The sequence below is a fragment of the Lytechinus pictus genome, chromosome 9 (genome assembly GCF_037042905.1).
Source record: "Lytechinus pictus isolate F3 Inbred chromosome 9, Lp3.0, whole genome shotgun sequence".
NCBI lineage: Eukaryota > Metazoa > Echinodermata > Echinoidea > Temnopleuroida > Toxopneustidae > Lytechinus > Lytechinus pictus.
In genome coordinates this window covers 11,395,224-11,417,552 of record NC_087253.1, presented here as the reverse complement: position 1 = coordinate 11,417,552, position 22,329 = coordinate 11,395,224, and the positions used below count along the sequence as shown (strand labels likewise).

Genomic DNA, 22,329 nt, shown 5'->3' with positions numbered 1-22,329 from the left:
GGGCAAACCTTATAAGGCTATTGGAATTCTAATTGGGAAGTGTAGTATACATAGGGAGATGTACTGGCCGAGTGTCGCGTCGCAGCCTGTGCTACTGTGTGTGTGCATGAACTCACTGGCTCATGTGGTGGTAGTCTGTGGGTGATAGCTGCATAAACCGGGAGATGGCTATCATTACCGTATGAATGTTAGGATGTTATATCGTAGGATTAGCCCTTAAAGGTCAAGTCCACCCCAGTAAAATATTGTTTGGAATAAACAGAGAAAACTTAAGCCAGCATTATGCTGAAACTTTCATTAAAAATGGGATGTGAAATGAGAATGTTATGAAACTTTTGCATCAAAAATATTTTGCTTCATTTCCTAAAAAAATCCACTCCTATTTTATTTTCCATTTATGATGTGAAATTTTAAATATTTTAAATTTCCCTCATTACACAGGGAAATAAGTCTTTATTCCTCCCTGAACAAGTTAAATTGCCATTTACGTATTCTATATTGTGAAATGATAAAGTATTAAAGAAATATTGAGTGTGTGACATCATCGGCTCTCTCATATATCACTTGGGCATTTGTCATGGGTTTTGATTGCACAGAAAGGTCTGCTATTAGGCTAGTTTTATTTTCAGAGATGCCAAATTCAAAGACGAGCTTTGCATGAGATTTTGTGTAATTTGGCGTGCGACCCAGGCATTGTGTATAATATGTATGAGGATAGGTTGTGATAGGTGCATGACAAAGAGATTTGAGGGGATGAGCAAGAGCCCTGAATGAGGGAGTCTCACAAATAATGCGTGAGACTTGGCATGTCAGCGTATGATAAACAATTGAAAGAAGACCTGACCAGTAAAAAAATATATCAAACTGATAAAATGATAATTTCTCTTCTATTGTAAATTATAAAAGTGGCTCTGGCATCTTAAAATTGGTGTAGAAGGTTTCATCATTTATCTTTCTTGGACAAGTGTTGGTCCTGAAAAGGACCACCCAAACTCGACATTTCGACAAGTGTGTTCGTGTTGTCTTCAAGAGAATTTTACAGACTATGCTCATTCTCCTGAAGATGACAAGAACACACTTGTCGAAACATTGAGTTTGGGTGGTCCTTTTCCGAAACCAACACTTACCAAAGAAAGATACATGGTGTACAGTGAAACCGACTACATTATTCTTCTTCGCCATGGAAACCTTCAGAAGTCACAAAAATGGCTCTCCAAAATTGAGAAATTGCTCTCATGAATTACATTGGTTTTTTTTTTTTTTTGGGGGGGGGATAAAAGCAATAAAAGACAGCTAATGAAACTCAAGTCTTTTTCATGTTTTTCTTTATTTTGGAAGACCAGTAAATTTTAGGTTCGGACCAGTAAAATATTGAAAAACAGGGTGCCTACTGGTCCAACATGAACAGGTTGGACCAGTAGATAAGAAGGGTTAGTGTGGAGCTCTATAGTATAATGTGAAGATTTTTTCATTCTAGCCAACTGGTTATCCTGTTCTTACTATTTTGAATGCTCACTGTGTAAGGATTATATAAAAATTACAGAATTAAATAGTCATCAGATTTATAGATTCATGTAGAGTTTTAGTAGTATCAGATTTAAGCTGTTTTTCTTTAACTTCTTGTAGAGGGGCAGAGGAGACGGAGACTAATGGGCCAACAGAGGAAACAGACGAAGAGAGAGCGCGGCGAGAGAGGAGAGAAAAGAGGGCCAGGGAGCGAGCAGAGAGAGAAGCAGCCGATGCAGAAGAAGAGGTAAGCTAGTGAATTGTTTTAACCCTTAAACTTCCCGAGTTTGATTAATCCTGAGTTTGAATAATCCCAGAGATAAAGCCTGGCACATGCTAGATGATTCTTACGATATTCAGTGAAATTATAATTAGCATTTGATAGAACATTCCAACCTATAAAATCTTAATGAAAGTTCCAAAAAGTGGTATGAAGTACCGAAATAAAATTTTCAGTCTGTTTTTAACCTTCTAAATTCTAAATCGCAATGACGTCTTCATCGGCTGCGACTTGAAGCCTATTTGGATTTTACTCCGACCACAAAGCTTGTAGCAAAGCAGAATTCCAATTTAAGTATTCCTAGCATTATTGAACTTCAATTTCACAAAATGTGATTTGTTCAAACATTGCATCGTATCGGATTGTGTAGTGTGCGCTGGGCTAAACAATTAATTTCCTTGTTACTTGAATGACTTTATTTTGTGCCTTACATGTATTTCTGTGCATAAAGGGATATTGTTTTAACAAAGTTTGAAGTGGGTCTGGGTGTAAAAGAATCAGAGTACTGTTGAGGGGCAGGACTGTTGTTTGGTTTTAAGTATTGCTGATTGAACTACTTCCTCAGTTTTCACCCAGTGCTCATTAGACTACATGTAGGCCCCGGGGGGCCACTTCCATTGACAAGTGGATACCATGCGCGACCATGGGGTCTCGAAAAGCACCCTAAACACGTATTTTCCATATTCTGAAAATGCACCCCTTAACAAGTATTGGCGTCTGAAACCCTACCCTTAACAAGTATTGGAAACAAAACGATACTCTAGGCAAGTATTCCCTGAAATGAACCCCTAAACAAGTACAGCGATTGTTATGTCACGCCGTCCGTCGGTCGTCAGTTTGGGTTAGTACGGCCCCACCTTCCACACCTCGCGCAAATTGGACTCTAAACACGTAGTGTTGGGGCAAAAAGGACATCCTTTATAAAACATTTTAATTTTGTTTTATCATCCCTGCAAATTTGACCCTAAACACGTAGAAGCTTTCCTAGTGAAATAGATACCCTTTTTTCATTATTTTGGTGTTTTTGACACCCTCATCACGTTACGTACATAACGTGCCCTATCTTGAAAAAGACATCCTTTTTACGTGTTTTTTTGGTCGCGCATGGTATCCACTCGTCAATGTAAGTGGCCCCCCCCCCCCCCCCCGGGATGTAGGCACATGCATCGGTCTTGGAGTAAAGATGTGCAATACACATGGGTATTGTCTTGCCATGGTAACATGATATAGCAGTACTTTTGGGATCTTGCAGAGCAAACTCCTTTCTATTTTTCCTCCAGTGTTCTTGAATCTGTTCACACACATAGAGCTTGGATTAAAGACTGGCAAGACACAAATATTTTTTAATATGCCAGGTACTTTGTTGACATTGGCACAGCCTATTGTGGCAATAATTCTTTTAGAACAAACTGTCTCTTCAATAGTCACCCCAGAGACTGGAAACCCATCCTACTTCCACAAAGGGTCACTGCCAATCATTGGAAAGTGTCTTGGAAAAAAATCAAATGTGAAAGAAAGCCTTTTATTCAAAATTACAAGAGAGACAAAAAACTTTATCAGTAAAACATTAACAAAAATTGTTACAGCTTTGGTATTCTTAGCTGACTGTGTAGTACTTCCTGCTGGGTTTTTATTTTTCTTTGGACAGTAATTATCAGATCTGGGCCCTGTTGCATAAAATTATGATAACATTGCCATCCAAAGGTAACTACCTTGGTAACGATGATCAACATCCAATCAGAATCAAGGATTTCATAAAAGATACTATTGGATGGCAAATGCTATATAAGCTTTTAATATGCAATGTGACCCAGGAGTTAAATGCATTAAACATCAAATTCAAATGAGAGTATTTTATGCGCATAGGTGTGAAATGAAATTCCTGGGGAGCATTTCATACAGATTTTTTATCAGTGATTTTCACTGACTTATTTGCTATCAGCCATTCAGATCCAAGCTCTTTCGGTAGCTTATAACATTTGTTCAGTGAGTTAGTTGACAAAACCCCTTTCCTGTCTCTCATCTGTTCATTAGTAACCCCATCGCTTAGATACCAATCGCTGACTTTCATCACAGCAATCGAACATGATCTTTGATCTAAAGTTGGTTATACAGACTAGATTGCAATTGCATCAGGATTTGTGTCCATATGGTAAATTGCCACTTGGTCTACCCCCATTTTGTCCACTTTCTGTTTAGTCTAAGTTGGTTTTATAGAATAGATTGCATCAGGAACAAGCCCAGACAAAGACACTACAAGCGGCAGACAGGACATTTTGGTGATTTTTTGAAACACTCATTTCTTTTTGAAAAAAAATGATGAAAATCCCTATTTTATTGTTCGAAATAGACATGAAATGAAATACTCCGAGAATTTGCTTTGACCAATTACTTGGTATAATGTACAACCCATTCATCTAGTAACCATTTGTTTAATCATCACTGAGCCCTGTTGCTGTTTTGTCTAATATCCAGTTAGGCTGTACCCAAAACAAGAATAAAAATGGAAATCTGTGCAAGCACAATTCTTGGAATGTTAAGACTTGCTGGGGAAGTTTAATATTGAATAAGGTTAATAATAATATTAATAATAATAATAATAACGGTATATTATCCCAGGGTAGCCACTTCAGTTCTGAAAACTGTTCTCCCAGCGGGCCCTGCTATTATTATTACCCGGCTAAGCTAGGCTACCTATTCAGGTGCACCATGGACCTATTACGAATGAACATTCAACGAATCCCCTCCTTTGACCCAAAGACCGTCGCCGCTAATCCTTTTATAAACAGAGCGCTGGCAGCTGACACCCATCAAGCCGGTCGTAAAACACGCTCTCACTGATGGACAGCGGAAATCAATTGTACGCTGCTCCTACCCATTGCGATGTTGTTCGTTCACTTTATCAAAAGCAACGCACAGCAGCGAACGTTAGCGCTATGAAAATGATAGCAGAAACAAGAAAACAGTCGTGCATAAACGTATTTTTTACGTACATCGCTAACAACCGGAAATGAAATGCATTGACATCACCTTGCAGATCCGTATATCTACGGCAAAAAAGCAGTTGAAATTTGACGAAAAAATCTGCTGAAAAACGTTAAAATTTCATCTTTTTCGGACAGTATTGATGTCGATAGTAGCACTTACCTTCGGTCAGAAGTTGATTTTCATTTGGGCATAAAATTCCACAGGATTGATGAAATTTAACGGGATTTTTTTTGATGGACAGACGACAATCGCACATTATAGACAGCCTAAAATAATGTACTGAAAAACCGGATATGAATTGCGCATTGCATTCTAGGTAATGTAGGGACTTTCCCTATTGGCAATCGGGGCTACAACATGACCGTCTTTGGTCGAAAGAGGGCCAGTGATCGATCGGTGACGATCATCGGCCGAAAGGAGCTTGTGTAAACAATTGCCCCGGGCGGTCGTTGTAAAAACCGCGTAAAGAAAAAGTTAAGGGTTAGACAGCAATTTTGACAGCTGGAAACAGGTGGTGGTCATAAAATGCTCTCGTTGAATGTCCATTCGTAATAGGTCCATGGGTGCACACAGCTTTTTGAGGAATTACTTCCTGCCGGTACCCATTTACCTCACCTGGGTCAAGTGCAGCACACTGGATGAATTCCTTGCTGAAGAAAATTACGAAATTACGATTGTGTATGTAAGCTTGTACTTTTCAATTGTACAGTACTTCTCTGCAAGGAGTTGTGTTTGAAATGAGTGTTGCTTGGAAGCAGTGTTTTCACTGATGAGTAGTGGTCACTCAGAAATCATCTGTGCCAGCTGGGCCAACCACTACGACAGCTATAGCTTTGTACATTACTAACGCAGCATACCCCAGCAAAATGAAGGAACAAAAATTGTGTTGAGGGGACTGGGAGTTGGAAACTTATTGAAGTGAGTGTGTACGATTCAGTATCCCTATAAGCTCATATGAGGCTACATTCTGATAGGAATGAAATAAAAAAAAAAACGTTATCAAGTTACAATCAATAAATGTAATTGTTAGTATGTCGCATACTTTTACAGCAATATGTTTTTAATTGGTGTTTGAGTACATTGATTGGCTACATTTTTCATAGATTGGAAAGTACATAGTGATTACAATGCGACAAGACCCGTTGCCATACAACACCCCCCCATGTTAGTTGCAATGTTGACTTAGTCCCTGATCAACTCCATCAACATGGTCAGTTGTAATGTAATTTAGGAATGGTGATAGGAAGCTGGACACCAGTTAACCCCTAGATCTCCCCAGGACAGCTGCTCTTCCATTTGAGTGAGACATTGAAAGTTCACTGGAATAGGTTCCGCAGGGACGTGCAGGGATAGAGAATCGAGAAGATTAATGAGCGATAGTTACAGCAAGGGGCAGAGATAATTAGACACGCTGCATCCAAGTTAGCCCACTAGCGCTGGGTGAATTAATTGCTGCGCTACACATAAACGATCTTTCAATCGGCGACGTGTTGGAGATATCATACACAGGCCTGGTCTGTGAACTTCATACACTACTGTACCTTGCAGTGACTAGGGCCCTGTGTTATGAAATTTAGCAATTGATTGTGGGCCTGATTTTCATAATCGTCTCTGTTGATAATTGTGTATGATCAGTCACAGAAATCAGCCCACTATCATCAATGATTAAGCTTCATGTTACCGGGCCAAGGGGACTGTTCCATACTTTTACTAAAGTTACATGCATGATGTAACTTTTGTAATAGACGTAATAGTACATGCGCATACCTGCCAACCATTCCGATTTTGGCGGAATTATACCGATTTTTATACCTCCATTCCGAATTCCGAATTTTAAAACCAAAATTCAGATTTTTGGGTTAATCAATATAGTGTTGAAATTATTGAAACGGCTGTATGATGCGACTAACGCATGCACGGCTCATATCAAGATGCGACTAACGCATAAACAACTGGAGCGCACGGCTACGCAAATGCGCTAGTTTTGCACAGAGCTAGAGAGCGACGTTAAACGGCACGCAAACACTGCTAAGTGCGCAGTTCCATTGTAAATGCATGTGAAAATAACGAGCGTACACGCTACGACCGCACTTAGCGTTGACTTCCGGAAAAAAATGGCGGCTGACATCGGCTCGCGAAAGTGCCAGTTTTTAGTGAGGACATGTTTTCATAATCCACGAACATCGGAAAAACCGTGAAAAATACACTTTTTTAGACCCCTTGTTTCCTAACTACGATGTTAAAAATTACCGGTGGTGATATTTTTGACGCGAAATATGGTGATTTAGGTAAGAAAATTTCACCTTTTATTTGAGGTTTTGCCCATGTCGCCGGAAGATTTTGTAGTGAGGGAGTGAGTTAGTGAATGTGCAGTGTATGTCTAGTGTGTTTGGTGATTTCAGTGGTATATTTCTGAGCTTCTGCGCTGCCTGCATGCTGCAGCTGCTGCCGAACGGCTGCACACCATACCCCCGCGCCGCCCGGCCAGCCGTGCACCGACGCTACTCTAAGTTAGATCTATCCCAACGCAATTTTAACATTGATCTGTACTTTATTTTTTGAATAGTTGTCAAATTTTTGAGGAAGAAAAGAGATTATCAAATTTCGATCTCAAGTTGAGCCTTCGGAGCCGAACGCCAAATCTACTTGCTTCGCTTGCCTAAGCTCCCGGCACCCGCCGAGTTGCTGCGCCTCAGCCTCCCCGTCTTAGCTCACCGGCGCACCGCAAGTGCGCATTGCTGGTCGGGCGCATTTTTGTCATGGCTGAAAATCGAAAATCTGCTCTCTTATACCAACAAGCACTTATCCAATTTAGGTTTTGTCCTTAGTCAGTAACCCCTGTGCGGTGAAATAACATGAATATGATTGTCAATGTTTGGCTTATTTTCTCTTGATATAGGCTGGATAAATGTTTGATATTTTTATTGAAATTAATTTTTTCTAATTAAAAAGAGAATCTGTGGAGATGAAGACCTGCATCAATCTCACTTTCCACCAATAGAGGGCTCTCAAAAATATATTCAAAATTAAAGTTTTTGAGAGCTCTGGTGAACATGAAAAATTCATAGATTTAAATGAAAACAAATCACACCTGCATGAAACGGTGTTTTTTGTCACAAAAGTGATATTTAAAGACCTTCTTTTAATTGACAAATGATATTAAATTACATAAAGGTAGATTATGTGGGTATATTTGCTTTAAAAAGTGTAGGGAAATGCGCTACTCTTACATGCTGAAAATGCAAAGAGCCCCTAGGCCTACCGTTAAAACGGGTCGGACACCCACTCGGAGCCCTCGTAGTATTGATACTGATTTTTTATTATCAAAGGTTGGCAGGTATGCATGCGGGATGTAACTTTTGCCTTGAAGTCAACCATGTGTAAACACTAGAATCTGTCGGGTACAATTAGAATAATGAAAATTCACAATAATTCTTATTTACCCAGGGTAGCCACTCTTCTCCCAGTATTTCCCCTCTACATTAAATATAATACATTGAGTATCTGACAAGTAGGAATAACTTGGAATAACTTGGTGGGGCATTGAACTCATGACCTCCCGTTCACGAGTTGGCCACTCTACCAAAAGGCCAACTTGTCTGGCAGAATAGTCACACTGCTTGCTTTCCATAGTTGTAACTGACTGGATTAATCACAACTATTTCTGAAACTATACAGGGCGCGACACTGGCACTGGTCCGACGGTCCCCGACCAGTAAAAATTGCTGTAGGGCCGGTAGTTTTTCAGACATACCCAGATTTACTGGTCCGACATGACCAGTAAAAAATATATCAAACTGATAATAATGATATTTTATCTTTTGTAAATTATGAAAATGGCTCTGGCATCTTCAAAAATGGCTCTCCATAATTGAGAAATGGCTCTCATGAATTATGTTGTGGGGGGCAATAAAAGCAATTAAAGTCAGCAAAATAAACTCAAGTCTCTTTTTATATTTTTCTGTTTGGGGGACCAGCAAATTTTAGGTTCGGACCAGTAAAAAATTGAAAAATTGGGGATCTACTGGTCCGACATGAACAGGTTGGACCAGTAGAAAAAAAGGTATTTATTATACAGACAGCACTCCAGGGAGTTACAGAGTCACATTCTCCACAGATATTTTTTTAAGTCACATAATCATAAATAAATTTCTCTCAATATGAGTGACAACCTTTCATGCAATGAACTAGGATTATATTTCTAGAAATAGCTTTAGCTGGGCAATACTAAGAAATTACTGAATGAATATTTGAAATAATCTATGAAATAGTCATTGAACATCTGGAAGTTTGATTTCCTACGACTGTTGCAGTGGAGTTGATCATCCATGTAACGGTTCACCACATCTCAAACATTTCACACCTCGTTGAAAGCACTCGAGACTGAAACATTTGTCAGTCAACTGTTGATGTGCTAGCTTACAGTAAATTGATGGTTAAAACCTATGACCTTTAAACATTGGATGTTAACTCTCTTACTGCCGGCAGTATTTTCAGCCATCAGCAGAGCATTGCCTTACCAATAGAGGCTTATGAAACTTTTAAACACATATTAAATATATTGGTTAATATTGCAGAGGTCTTGGATTTTATAAGTATGTTTCAGTATGGGTCAGGTTGTGAGGTTTTTGAGATTTTTGAATGGCCGAGTATGTATAAAAATACTCCCCTGAAATGATACAGTATCCAATTGAGCTGGATCTGCCACAGTTCTAGAATTAATTTGGAAGAGATACATGAAATGAAATCATTAATCTAGAGCTTAATCATAGATGAATTTGGAACATGAAAAGAGAGAGAGCCCTATATTCTACATTGGTGCCCCCTGTCCTGATCCTGACCAAACAATTTTGCATGATATTTGTGAAATGCCTCTCAACGCAATGATGAGTGTGGTGTTTATGTTTAAACTACACCGGTCAGTGTCTTAGAGGGCTGCACAAATTTTTTTTACACTGGTTTCATGGTGTTAGGCTTCAGTCAAAACTTGAGTGGCGACCTGCTGATTAGTGGCCTGCTTGGGCGCCCTTAGAATTTAGGCATCACTCAACGAATATTGTAGATGTCGAGAGGACTGTAAAAATATCGATGGCCGAGCAGTGCCCTGTCGATTACCCATTACTCAAGGCCAAATCTGGGTTAAATCAAACTTTTCTGTTTGGCATCCGAGTACTGATCGGCTGAAGACCCACCAATTCCCGGGCAGTCTCCCACAGGCCACTGGCCCATTTTTAAGTAATCACCCGGCCGATCTTGAATTCGCCACAAGATCGACTGATGACCGCTCGACAGCCTTTGATCCCACAGGTTCAATTTTTGACCTAAATCATTCGGCAGTGACTGCTCGATCATGTCGGCAACCACCAGGGCACCAAGCATATTTAGGGTGGTGAGTGAAAAGTGAGCAGGCGTCGCCTGAATTTTAACTTAGCGCTAAATCTTGAGCGGCGACCGAGCAATGCCCCAAAAACCAGTGGTGCCCGGATGGCCCCCAAAAAAACTGCCGCCTGGTCGCAGAGCAGGCTAATTTGGAGGTTGTGACCTAAGCCTTTGGTCAACACCAATTGGAGCTCGATAACCATAAGTGTTCTGTTTGATATATTTGCAATTTGATGTTATAATAAAACCTGTGGTGTATTTTCGACACCTGTATACAGGGGGGTGAGAGGGTTCAGCGTTTAAGGCCAATGTCAGCTATTTATTATTTTGTTTATATTATTTTCAGCTTGTTTGAACTTTCTGTGATGAAAGTGTTGGAGCTCTTCCAATCTTCTTTTGGCTCTTTATTTTGCAATCATAATTCACACCCCTGTTTACGTTATACTACATATAGCTTCCTGTTTGTTGAAGATAGACTGTTCATGATATAGAGGCAGATACAGGGTAGACCTATCATAAGGGGACAGGATGAGGGTGGGTGGGGCAGAACATGTTTCTATTAGAAATTCTCTAAATGTATCTCGCTCCTTGGGGAGAGGGGTAGGGAGGAACTCCCACCAGGAAATGGTGGGTCACTTTTTGTGTTAGGGATCCTCAGTATACATGTTAAGCTAAAAAATTGGAGGAGGGGGTAACATGCCCCTACCCAGCTCCCCTCTCCCCTGGAGCCGCGCCTGCTTGACATGTAACTAAATGATACATGATCGGTGTAGCTCGGGTCAGACAAATACATCTGACATGTCGAGGAACGGCTGGCCCATTGATGAGAGCATATTATGTTGGCAATCGCAAGCCTTGAGTATTCTACACTGGGATGCAATGTACTGCAAGGGCTCATGCGGTTATACAACCATTGTCTAGAGCAGCAACGATTCAGACTTAAAGGGATCGTTTAACATTGTGAGAAGCTGATTTAAAAAATTCTCAAATTAAGATGAATTATGTTTATGAGTTTATGTACTTGTTCTAAGAAACCCTGGAAATCATCTTTATTTTGAATGCAAAGTTGTTAGTAGGTAGGAAAATGTGATTATATTAGAACTCGTCTACTAGACGATCTCCCAAATTACTGTGACATCCCGATTTGAAAATAAAATTGTATGCCTCCCTCTGCGTTGAGATCGTAACGGACACGCAAGCGAGAACTGTCAATCAACCAACAGTGAATGGGGGCAAGGCCGCTCCGGCCGGCATGCACTGAGAATTGTAAACATTACATGCAGCGCATGTTCTCTGCTGGCTCGTTTCTATAGTGCCTTGACGGTTCTAGTCGAAGCAGAGAAAGTAGTATGAAAGAAGAAAAACAGATTCTGATAGCGCAACGAAAGATATGTACAGACCATCTAAGATAAGAAAAATGCAGACTTACTGACTCCTCGCCGGGATGGTAGTAACGTGGCAAATTTGGGGCGATGTACTTTTAATATTACATGAATATAAAGCGAAAGTGTAGCACCAGAATAAAATATGTGCGATCCAGAACATCATACATGTACTTGAGAATAGAAGAAAAACATGTGGTCTCTCGAGCTCTAGTCTGCGTGTGTCGTGAGCTGAGGCTAGTCTGCAGGCACAGACCCTGATTGGAACTTTGATCAATAAGTATGCCTCCACGCAAAGACTAGCACATACAAAACTTGCTGGAGCGAGAGAGCCTTCAGTACACAAGGCATGAGTAGGCTGCACATTCAGACCCTTAACTCGAGTGAAGGGTTTGCCCAGCAGACTAAGCTGAGGCATGGACCATGGCTAGCTGAGGAAGGATGGCTTTATCCCATGCGTGAACGTTTCGTTGTTTATGTGGGTATGCAAATGACTTGGTATTACGTAAGACTCTTCCCATATCGCTCGAAAAATGAACATAATACAGGACATTCATTTTTAATTGTGCAGTCACATGATTATAACATTTCATTTATTCAAGACTGTTTCTCTAATGGGCCGAGCACCTTTTTGAGAGCAGTAATCAAAACTTGTGTAGTAAATCTGCCATATTTTACTCACGTATGCACTCCCTTCCTTTGAACGCGAGGTGCGTTCTTCTTCTTCTTTTGCTTGACAAATTTTTGGCGAAATACCTTTAGATTGTAAATTTTTAGATGAAAACCTTTTTTTTCTCTTTTTTTTTTGCTTTTCAAAATTTTCTCATGAATTGTGCCTCCTCCCTTTAGAAAAACCTGGATCCACCCCTGCACAACGTAAAGCTGCCCCCCCCCCTCCAACACATAACTGCACAGCCCAACAACCAATGTAACGAACATTTTTATAATAATTATATAAAAAGATTTGGTGCAGCATAAAATATATAAAATATAAAGGTATATGCTGGGGATGAAAAGGACATAAAAATAATTGCATTATTCTGTGGCCGGCGGCGAAAGCATAAAAATATTAGATTCTGGATTGGCGGTGTTCCGGCGGTGTTGAAGCATGATCTTCCGCCGCCAGTGCCAGAATGTATATTTTTACGTACTTCGGGGGGGGGGGGGGGGGTAAGAAATATTTCCATCCACATTTCTTTCACATCGGCTGATAAATGCTTAATTATTATCATTAAGGGGGGGGGGGTGTCCCATGCAACTAAAGTCTGAATTTTTAAGTACATCGTAGCTTTATTCTTACAATCATGGACCTACTATGGCCTAAATTAATGATGCGAGCGCGAAGCGCGCAAGGTAATGTTTATTTTTATATTTCGCCTTGAAAAGAAATATAGGAGCGCGAACTTTTTTATGAACATGAACATCTTAAACGGGTCATTCTACTCACTTTTGGTAATCACGCAGGGTATGTTCATCTTAAACAATTCGATTTGATTTATTGTTCTCGTAAATGCGTATTAGCATTTTCATAACAAAAGAAACATAATATCGTTTAAAATTTTGGCATGAATAATAGAGTGTACTTATTAAAAATATGATTCAACCCACACACACCAAATGATCCACACCCAACATATTATGATATTAACAATTAGCAGGATCGAGGATTGTCATTATAAGCACATTGCTTGGAAAAAAATAACTGAAAACCCGAGATTCAAACTTATTAAATTGCATTGATTATACAACAGAATGGTGCGAGCGCGGAGCACGAAGAACGAGTTGAAAATTATTAATATTTTGACATGAAGAGCTGAATCGGGTCATTCTAATCAAATACGGTCTTATGGTAAGTATAAAGTTTATACGCCAAGCGAGCTGATATTTGTTGAAATTAAGATCTTAATACGAAACATTGTATAAACTATTTTGGAATATTGCTGCATATTTTCCTGAATAATGATAAGAGCGCATGTAAAACGCAAGCTGATTTTTTTAAAGTATATTCGCGATTGATTTTTTTTTGTATAATGATTTCTACTTTTTCTGTTTTCAAATCGTTCCTCTTTTCTTATTTCATTCACTTTTCTTCTTCTTATATCCTTTCTTATCGTTCCTCTCTATTACCCTTTCTCTAGGCATAGATAGCAAAGCCCCAAGAAACTCCAGAATCCTGAGACGTCCAGATTGTATTTTGTACAAAAAAATGAAGTCACCAATCTAAAAATGTCACTTTAATCCGATTTTAAAAAATGTGGAAAGACACATGCAGGGTTCGGCGACAGGGCATATAAAGTTTAGGAATAAAATAGAGAAATGCGAGTAAACGCAAAGAGTTGAATTTGAAAAGTTTCTCGATTTTATATTAAAATCCTACATTTTTATTTCAATAGCATGTTCGTGATATTACTTATAACCCCTTATAACATTGCATTATGAAGGGTTATATATAGATATTCCCGTGATGCACATCAGTGTTTCCACTCCTCCCGAAATTCCGAAAATTTCGGGAAATTTTACCTTTTCCAGGAAAGGTTCCGAATGAAACAAATCCATGCAGGAAATTTCGGGAAATCCAAAGATTACAAGTAAACAATAATTAAACATAACAACTGTCAACATTCATGTTATATTTTTAAAATTGTTTGCTGAAAGTTTCGGCTGGCTACATTTTTGTACAATTTTTGTTAAAATCAAACTAAAAATTCTAGGAAATGTCTATAAATTCGAGAAGTTTGTTTTGGATCTGTGGAAACACCGATGCACATGGCCTTTGTAATCGGGGGTGCTAAATCACCTCCAAGATTTATATGGGGGGTGATGTACAGGTTTGATCCAAACACCTTCATTTTGGTGCGGAAAACAAACTTTTTATTTTTTATTGTATGATTATTTTGCTTTAAATTTTAAGTATTTTCCTTTGTCAAAACTGCTATTTTGGTATTATCGGTTTTAGTAAACATGTAATATTCATCTTTTTCTTATTTTTATTTTCACAGTTTTCCTTTCTTTTCTTTTTTCTTTCTTTCTTTCTTTCTTTCTTTCTTTCCCTCTTCCTTTTAAGGGGGTAACTACCCCACTTATCTAAAATTTAGGAGGGCGTGCCCCTTCCCCTCGCTTCCATTTATCGCTACCTTTCCCATTCCCTTCGTTAGTCTGGTAACCTTATTTCGACGTCAAAGAGTCCACTCTATTGTTCTACAACACAACGAACATGACTAAAGAAAGAAAATTGGGAGAGAGAAATAAATTGAAAGGATCTGAAAACGAAAATAAAACGACGTGTGACCAGGTTGAATTCTCTTATTCACAAAGTGCAACCCTGGACAAGGAGGAATGGGGGGTCTGAACATGTGATTTTTGAAATCTTGAAATGAAAATCATTACATCATTATGGAATATAAACAGGGGAAAATACAAACAAGAACATAGCAGACATTTTCGTTTCTAATATTAAAATGTCCTTTATTTTTTCTCCTATTTCTTGTCTTGTCCAAGGTTGGAGGTTGGTTGCTAGCGACCCCCTCCCTTCACGCTAGCGCATTTACACACTGACGAGGCGGATCTGAGAGATGAAATCATATATCTCCAGAATAGACGATGAAAAAAAATTAAAATTATTGAAAGGGGGAGCGGGAACGCTATAGATTATGCCTATACCTGCGGCCCCCTAAAAAAAAATGGAGACGAGGGAAGTGGAAGGGGCGAGTAGCGTATAAGTTCTAAGTAATGATAATAATAGTAATAAAATAATATAATATTTATATAGCACACGTGTCCATCTTGTTAGGTGCTCAAGGTGCCCATGTATTATTATCACTGCTTGGTTCGTGTTATCAAAACGAACATACCTATAAACCTTTATTTGAGCCCCTCCCCCGCGCAAACGAAAAACACTAAGAACTTCCACAACCATGCAAGGGAGAGGGGGGGGGGGAGTGGTGTTCATTTTCAAAAGTGATTATATTATTTTATTTTTTGCTCACGAGCTACACTCCATCGTAAATGTTCAAAATGTTTGTCTGTATAGCCCTTGATTCTACAAATGTATATCGGTAACGTGTACCGACGTCAGCTATACGACCATGATTCTTGGAAGTGTTCAACACTCTCCTCAGTCACATTTTCTTCCACCATACCCAGGGCAGTACAGGCTTTCATCAGTTAAAGGTAGGGGTGGGAATTATCATTCACACTTTCCCGATAGGCCGCCAAAATCATTTTTTTTTTTTTGGGGGGGGGAGCATTATTCACGTTATTATTTATTTATTTATTCATTTATATATTAGAGGGCTTGACCTAATTAAAGATCGAAGTTCTAATACAGTCTTATCTTACCTTATCTCATGAGGTCTAAATATATCACATCATCACATGCAAGCTAAATTTATTGTATATTTTTATTTAGAACTGAGAATTGAATATTCTGGGCAGTTATTGTAATCATGAAGAAGATGCGTATCTAACGAAAAGATTCGTGCGAGCGCGAAACACAGAAGTAATTTTTAATATACTCACCTACAAAAGTATTCGTTTTGCAGTGACTCATGAATGTACATGTAATACAAATCTCACCAATCAATAAAATGCGAGAGCGAGTTGTACATTTTCAATATCTGGGACAGAAAAATGTATATTCGAATCACATTTTCAACCATAAATTGAATATATATGCACAACTTTATGATGCGAGGCGTGCATGAAGCGCGAACAGAAATTCTAATTTTCCGCCCGAAACTCGGACAATCTAAGCACTTTTTCTGTCATGTACAATATGAGTATTATTGAGAACTGAACATGTTAACCACGTTTTGAAATCATAACCAGGATGATTATGTAATCAAACAATTAATGCGAGCGCGAAGCGCGAGCTGATTATTTTTTTTTATAATTCAGATCTAAAAACTGGAAAGTTCAAGTCCGTTTTTTATTTAAAGAAGAAACGTCATATTAGAGAATTAGACGCGAGGTGATTTTCCCCCTGGATTTAGACCTAAAACAAGACATAAAAAGCAATGGAACCATGAACAGAATGGCTCTATATATATATATATATATATATATATATGTATAACTCAACAATCGATTAGAGCGCGGAGCGCAAGCTGATATTTCTTCCGACATGAAAAGTGGACTTTATTACATGGCGTATCTAGCCGGGGCGGCAATGGAGGCACGTGCCCCGGGTGCTACTTTCAGTGGTGCAAAAACGGGAGATAGATGCAAAGAAAGAAAGGAAAAAAATGAATAGAAAAGGCAAAGGAATTAAGACGCTGAAAAAAGGAATACCGCTGACGGTAATACCCCCGTTCTCTGTACCATTAATGCACTTTTCAACATAAAAAAATAATCTTGCATGTCTTTACCCAGGGATGAATATTCGTGCAACTTTTAATTAGTGATATACATGTACTTTTATTCTCTCCATGAATTCCAACAAACACTCCTTATAAAAAAAAATAGTTTTTCAAACTCAAATGTCATAACTTTTCATCTATAGCTACGTGTTTGCATTATTTTTATACCTTTCTTTTCATTAATTCTTGCAAACAGTTCGGACATATAATTTTCTGGTTTGTCAAAGCTTCTCACCACGCTCTGATTTTGATGAGGGAGATAAAAACTCTCCATTAGACATTTTTAGGTGAGGATATACAAAATATCATCTCGCGCTTCGCGCTCACATTAGGGCCTACCCCGATGAGATACGTATCCTTTTCATGAATTCCTACAAAAAGCCCCTAAAATTATCCATGCTTTGATTTCCTCCCGATTAGATTTTTCAAACTCATTGTTCTTTAACCTCCCACAAAAAGATTGGACAAAACTTCAACGTCTCCTAACATACACTAAAAAGTATGACTCCATCTCGCCAATCCTCCAGTCCTTACATTGGCTGCCTGTTGATAAAAGAATCTCCTTCAAAATTATTTTACTATTATTCAATTTATTCTCTCTTCCCCCACATATCTCCGCAGCTCTATCTCAAAATATCAGCCTTCACGCAGTCTCCGCTCATCATTCTGATGCTCTATTGCTCCAGACACCCAGAACCAAACACAAATGGGGGGATGCATTCTCTGTTATAGGACCAAAGCTATGGAATCGATTGCCTATCCAATTACGCCAAATTTTCATCAACAGAAACATTCAAGTCCCAGTGAAAACTAAATTTTGATCTCCCATTAACATTCAGGAGAATTCAAATTTTATTCTTTTTCGTTTTCTATTGTTGTTGGGTGTTGTGTTTATTTTTCTACAAGCGCCATGAGCACCGAAAGGTGGACGCGTGCGCTATATAAGAAGCCACCAATATTATTATTATTATTGTTATTATTATTATTATAATTATTATCATTATCATCATTATTATTAAGATTTCCCCTCAATATTAATTTTTCAGCTCGCCCCTCGTGCTTGCATGAAATGCTTAATTAGACAAGCATCGATATGTCCCGATTGTAGGTCTCAATATCAATAATTTTCGGCTCGCGCTTCGCGAATGCGTTCATTGTCTGGATATGCATCATGTTAATTATTACAAAAAGTGCTTAGAATATTCCTTTTTAAGATCTTAATACTGAAAATAATAGGCACGTGCTTAGCGCTCGCATACGTTGTTTTCGTTAGATACGCATCATTTTCATGATAAAAAAACCCCGGACTAGAATATTATGTTTTATTTTGACTGGTCGAGTGCAGAGTATATACACAATAGACCTATATTTTGAAAGGGGTGCGATTTTAGCACTTGCCCGGGCCTCGTTTGTTCTAGATACGCCACTGTGGACATGGTGGACATTAAATTAAACAATGCGAGCGAATAGCGCGAGCTGAATATTATTATGGCCCGACAACTGGACATTCTAAGCAGGTTTTTTTAATGTAAATATCAAATTATATGTACCTCAGTAAACAATAATTGCAAGCGCGAAGCACAATAAGCTATTTTTTACATGTAGACATAAAAACTAGACATTCCTTTTGCACTTCTTGTAATAATGAATACGAAGGGTATATCATGCTCAACAATATATATTTTTTTATATATAATTGATCATGACTGGACGTTGTAAAACAATAAAGAACAAGCTGTTTGTAGCGCGAACTAAATTTACTGACATAAAAGTGAATATTTTAAAAGCGCTGCCCAACACGTCAGAAACTTGTGAAGATGATAATGGAACAGTCTGAATGATGCGAGCGCGAAGCGCGAGCTAACAATTTTGGCGACTGGGACATATGGCCGGGCAATTTTAATCACTGTACGTAAAAAAAAATGGGCTTGATTGTAAGGCGATTTAGACCTAAAACCTATATACATTCAAATCTCTCTCGGAACATGAAGCAATTAATTAGAACCGCCCTGTGTGACAGTATATTCTAATCACTGTCGGTATAGCATATATATACACGGAGTAATGGAACATTCCTTCGTGACCCATATATCATTTTTCCGGTAGGCGTCAGTCCGACAGCCTCTTTTCTTTTCATTTTTTTTCTTTCCTTCTTCCAGTTTTCTTCTTTCTCTTCTTCCCCATCCTCACTTCTATTTTCCCCCTCTCCCCCTTACCCCGACATGGGAAGGGGGGGGGGTCATACCCTGTTAGAGACGGCCTTTCAATATCGACGGAAATACAATTATGCTCATTCACAAGAATTTGTTTTAAAATACACGAATTTAAGTGTATTGTTATGTGATAGTTGTGGTGATGATGTATGACTAATTGTTCCATGGAATTTGAATGTTTCAGTGATTGGATCGAGCAGAAAAGGGAACTTTCGTGATTGATAACGTTTGACTAATTACACTATTTCATTTTTCATTATTTTCCCCAAATGAATGATATCATGAGGATATATTATTTTACATTTGTTTTATATTGATTTGTTATACTCGTATTTATTAGAAATTTTCATATTGTAATGCTAATTTAATTAATTTATTTTTAGGGACCCCGGGGAAGAACAGGTTGGCTATTAATAGCCAATATGAAACGGGTCTATCCATACGATTCTGTATTACATGCATTGTAAGCTTCATTACTGTTATATTGTTAATTTGTTATATTGTTTTTTTTTAATTATTTGATTATGTAATGTTATTTTGTTTATATTTATGCATTTTTTTAATCGTGAATAAAACCAACCAACCAACCAATATAAACAATACCAGATCGAAGGTAAAGGATGCTTCATATACGCTGAGGTTTCATATAAATTGTATGAAGAAAATCAATAACCAATTTACAGGTTTTCAGGTAAACGAGCTAGAAAAGAACACAAAACACTGTTTTCACGTAAGGTTCATATAGTAATCAGGGATGTGTAAAAAAAATCAGACTTCTTTTTTACTGTAAAGAATTTACGGAAGGAGGATCGAGAGAGGGGAAGCAGAAGAAAAGAAAAGAGCGGCCGAAAGAAATGGAAAATGTAAAAGAAAAGTTATATGATTTGAAAGATGTCATGAGCGGATTATATGGCGGAGAAACTGAAAGAATTATTGACCCCAATCATGGATAAAATTAAATACGATTCCTACCCCTTACCAAAAAAAACATTAAAAAAAAAAAAAAAAAAAACCCAACAAAGTTTATGGATAATAATTTGTAGGTCTAATAGTCATTATAGTCCGGGGTCTAGGAGTTGAGATGTTTTGGGTTTGCAATTAACTACCCTATCTACCACGTTCCAAAATAAAGTCCAAAACGGACAGGCCCCGATCGATCGGAGGGGGGGGGGCAATACGTTGATCATGTTGATCATATAGTTTCTCCCCGGGAGTTTCTCATAAGCATCTTACGTGAAGATAGGCCTACCGAAGATTTTGATGGGATGGGAAATCCGGGATGGGAATATCTTTGTTTAGTTGGGGGAGCTCGTGGAGAACGTAAAAAACACACACACACACACACACACACACAAAAAAAAAAAAACCACGATGGTGGATGTTTCCATGCCAGGGGGGGGGGGGGGGGAGAAGGAGAGGTCACTGCCTTTATTCCGAGTTCCTACCCAGCTATGCCCCGTGCATGTAAACATGCACATGACACACGAAGGCCTGTGACTACGTGGACGTAACATGACCAGAGTGGAGTTCGGATACATATTACAGCTCCATGATATTGCATTACATGGAGCTATATTGCATTCTCTTCTCGAACCAGTCGACGGACGTTTGCTATATCGTTACCAGGTAAAAGAGAATTATCAACAACCACAAGGATATCTTGTAGTGCATGCAAAGGTAAACTAAAGAAAAGAACAGAGGGGATTTTTTTTTTTTTTTTGGGGGGGGCACAATATAGCTTCTGGAAAATCACGCTCCATCCCCGGCCCCCATGATCCACAAAAAAAAACTACTACTACTCTACACTGTAGATCCGAGATTGTATTTGTAGCCCCGGTTTGTCGCGTTCTTTTCTGTTGTTGTCGTTTTATTTGCTACTAATTTACGTCGCCAAAATATAAATTCATCAAAATCCCATGGTCTGTAAGTCTACAAAGTTCATTATGAGGCATACATGTAGCATATTCAAATGTACAGACCACAGACGGAATGGACATTCACGAGTTCGACACAGTTTGACAGTATGATCATGGACCTATGATATTCCCCCAATGTTATGCACAAGCGACACACACAGCTACACCCTTTCACACAGGCAATAAGCAACGCACATGCATCGATCGCTTATCGCACACACCGAGCGGAGACACAGAAAAAACCCAAAACAAACTAACTTCGCCCACATATCACGCAAGAAGCGAAATTCCCCGTGGTAAGCTCCGCCTACTTTCTTGCATACATCACAAGGTGGCGCTATATAATATCGATTTAAATTGGAAACGGAATCACGAATCAACCGTCGAGAAGTGCATTTTTCTCTTCAAACATTGCCTCAGATTTTCAGTTTTTAAAAACACTTCCCGAACATGTTATGATCCCAAACTTTCACATGGGTATTTTTAAGCTGTTAGTCAAATGTTCATACCATTTTCAAAAAGCAATATGATAATTTTTTAAATTGCTCACAAAGTGAAACAATCCCTTTAACCACATAGGATAACATTGCAATGACCTTTCTAATTCCTCAACTCTGATGTGTTTTAATTAATTCATGTGGACATTTTCCCAATATGTAACTGAAAATTTCTTTAAATTTTTGGCTATGGAGTTTCAAATTGTTAGACAAGTAATATATTGCATAATATTTGGAAGATGTGTCTTTTAAAGTCTGACTACTTCATTGTTTTACTGATTTGTTAATGAACAAAATGATTCAGGGCTTCACATCAGTGACAAAATGACCTTGCAGAATGTTAACTGATGTCTGGTTCCTGATAATTTTTTTATTTATTTTAAGTAATTTCCAAATTCAAGAAATTTCAGAACAAAACAAGTAGTTGATGAGATGGAACAATGTTACGGTACGTATCATTGTGTAAATGCAATGATTTTAGGAGGAAAAGTGTTTTCCATATGTGGGTTAGCATCAAAAGAATTACTAAGCTTGACATACTTTAAAATCCAGCACTTAATTTGCTGCTATATGGGCTCACCCTCATCCAAACGTGTCCAGGTGATCATGAAGGAATATTTTTGGTCACAGAGAAATGTCAAAATTAATGTTTGAATGTTATACTTGCTGTCCCATTTCATGCCATTACTCACTAGCAGAATTATCATTGCTGGCAGAATTGTAATTTACATATTGAAAGGTCACTCCAACTATTGTAGGTAGGCCTACACTTTGATAGTCTTTAAAGGACAAGTCCACCCCAACAAAAAGT

General features: G+C 38.4%; 1 protein-coding gene across 1 annotated transcript in view; it reads left to right on the top strand.

Annotated features, from left to right (window-relative positions):
• Window positions 1-22,329, top strand: part of LOC129267751 (trichohyalin-like) — a 79,685-nt gene that overhangs the window by 16,172 nt on the left and 41,184 nt on the right. Inside the window, exon 3 of the mRNA XM_064105068.1 lies at window positions 1,627-1,753. Within this exon, the coding sequence (XP_063961138.1) occupies window positions 1,627-1,753 (127 nt within the window). The remainder of the gene's footprint in view (window positions 1-1,626; window positions 1,754-22,329) is intronic.